Below are 1814 nucleotides of genomic sequence, written 5' to 3'. Positions count from 1 at the left end.
AACACATACCAGTGTCTCTAGAAAAAGAGAAAGGTGGGAGGAAGTGGGGAGGGAAGGAGAGAGGCAGGGAGAGAGGGAGCAAATCTTCAAGTCTGTAAGAGGGAAGATGGGACAGAGTTAGAAGGGAAGAAGAAAAAGAGGGAGAACGGAAAGAAAGATGGGAGAAAGGGAGGAACAGGAAGAGCCAAAATGTCAAAATGTTTTTACAATTCCCATTTTCATCTTCTGTGTTCAAATGTCTATTTATTCAATTATCCCTTCTACAAATATGTATTAAACACCTCCTATGTGACAGAGCTGAATGCACAGATGACACATTAGTAGACAGACAAATCCATGCTCTTATGGACTCCGCATGTTAGTGGAAGAACAAAATATGTCCTCATTTCAAATAATTCTTGGAAAATGTTTAAAACTTGTCTGCTGAGCTAGAAGAGGCTACCTCTCGGGGATCTGGCTCTTCAGCCATGTTCATGCATGCACAGACACGCAAACACAGGGGATCAGTGTTGAAGTACTGGAGGCTGATGGACAAGGTGTGGGGTGTGGATTCATGTGCTCCTGACTCAGGCCTTAAGGGATTCTGTACATTTTTAATTACTCAAAGCCACATCTTCCGTGGGCCCACTTCCTTTGCAAAGTATGGTCTTCTTGAGGGCTGCCTTTACTTCACGATTCCTCAGACAGTAGATGATAGGGTTGAGGAGGGGGACAATGACAGTGTAGAGCACAGACACCGCTTTGTTGGAATCATAGGCATACATGAGCTTGGGGCGGGCGTAGGTGAAGAGGGTTGTGGAATAGAAGAGGATTACAACTGTCAGGTGAGAGGCGCAGGTGGAAAATGCCTTTTGGCGGCCCTGTGCAGAAGGGATCCTGAGGATGGTGCTGAGAATGGAGGCGTAAGATGCCACCACTACACAAAGGGGGACGGCAATGACCATGAGGGCCAAGAAGAAGTCTACTAGCTCAGCCTGTGAGGAGTCCTCACAGCAGACATTGAGGAGCGGAGAAATATCACAAAAGTAGTGATTGATGTGGGGTGTGCCACAGTAGTAGAGTCGGGCTATGAACACCATCTTAATCATGGCAGTCACGAGCCCACAGAGCCAGCATCCCCCAGCCAATGTACCACACAGCTGGTTGGTCATGATAACTGAGTAGCGTAGTGGATTACAAATGGCAACATGGCGGTCAAAGGCCATGACAGCAAGAAGGATGTACTCCGTGCAGACAAAGGTCACAAAGAAGTAAAGTTGAGTCATGCAGCCATTGAAGGAGATGGTCTTATCATGGCTGAGGAAGTCTACCAGCATCTTGGGGCTGATGACTGTGACATACCACATCTCCAGGAAGGAAAGATTGCTCAAGAAGAAGTACATGGGCTTGTGCAACTTCCCATCGCTGCGAATGGCCAGGATAATGAGAGCGTTCTCTAGCAAGGTCAGCAGGTATGCTGCCAGGAACATGAGGAAGAGCAACATCTGGAAGGCCGGCCGTGTTGGAAATCCCAGAAGAATGAAATGTATGGTCGCTGTACGGTTATCTACTTCCAGAACTTTGCTGATCATACCTGGCTGGGGGCACACACAAAATCAGTTTTTCCCGTGTCCTGAGCACCAGCCTATGGTTTCTGACATTGACAGAGCCCAGCAAACTCATGTCAATAGAAGTCCTCCTGCCGTTACAACTTTACTTCCTCCTACGGCATGATCAAAACCAAAATTTGGGCAAAAATGTACTTTACAGAGCTTATATTTTATTTTTTTCTCAAATTGAGCCAAGAGTGGTAACTCACCCAAGGTCCCATAGAA

General features: G+C 46.8%; 1 protein-coding gene across 1 annotated transcript; it reads right to left on the bottom strand.

Annotated features, from left to right (window-relative positions):
* Positions 1–593: 593 nt before the first annotated feature.
* Positions 594–1571, bottom strand: LOC116575803 (olfactory receptor 6Y1). The gene has a single exon (XM_032317352.1). It carries the CDS (start codon positions 1569–1571, stop codon positions 594–596), a length of 978 nt encoding a protein of 325 aa, XP_032173243.1.
* Positions 1572–1814: the final 243 nt, after the last annotated feature.

This window comes from Mustela erminea, chromosome 17 (assembly GCF_009829155.1).
Source record: "Mustela erminea isolate mMusErm1 chromosome 17, mMusErm1.Pri, whole genome shotgun sequence".
Classification (NCBI taxonomy): Eukaryota; Metazoa; Chordata; class Mammalia; order Carnivora; family Mustelidae; genus Mustela; species Mustela erminea.
The sequence above is the reverse complement of the archived record's forward strand: the minus strand, read 5'-3'. Positions and strand labels throughout refer to the sequence as shown.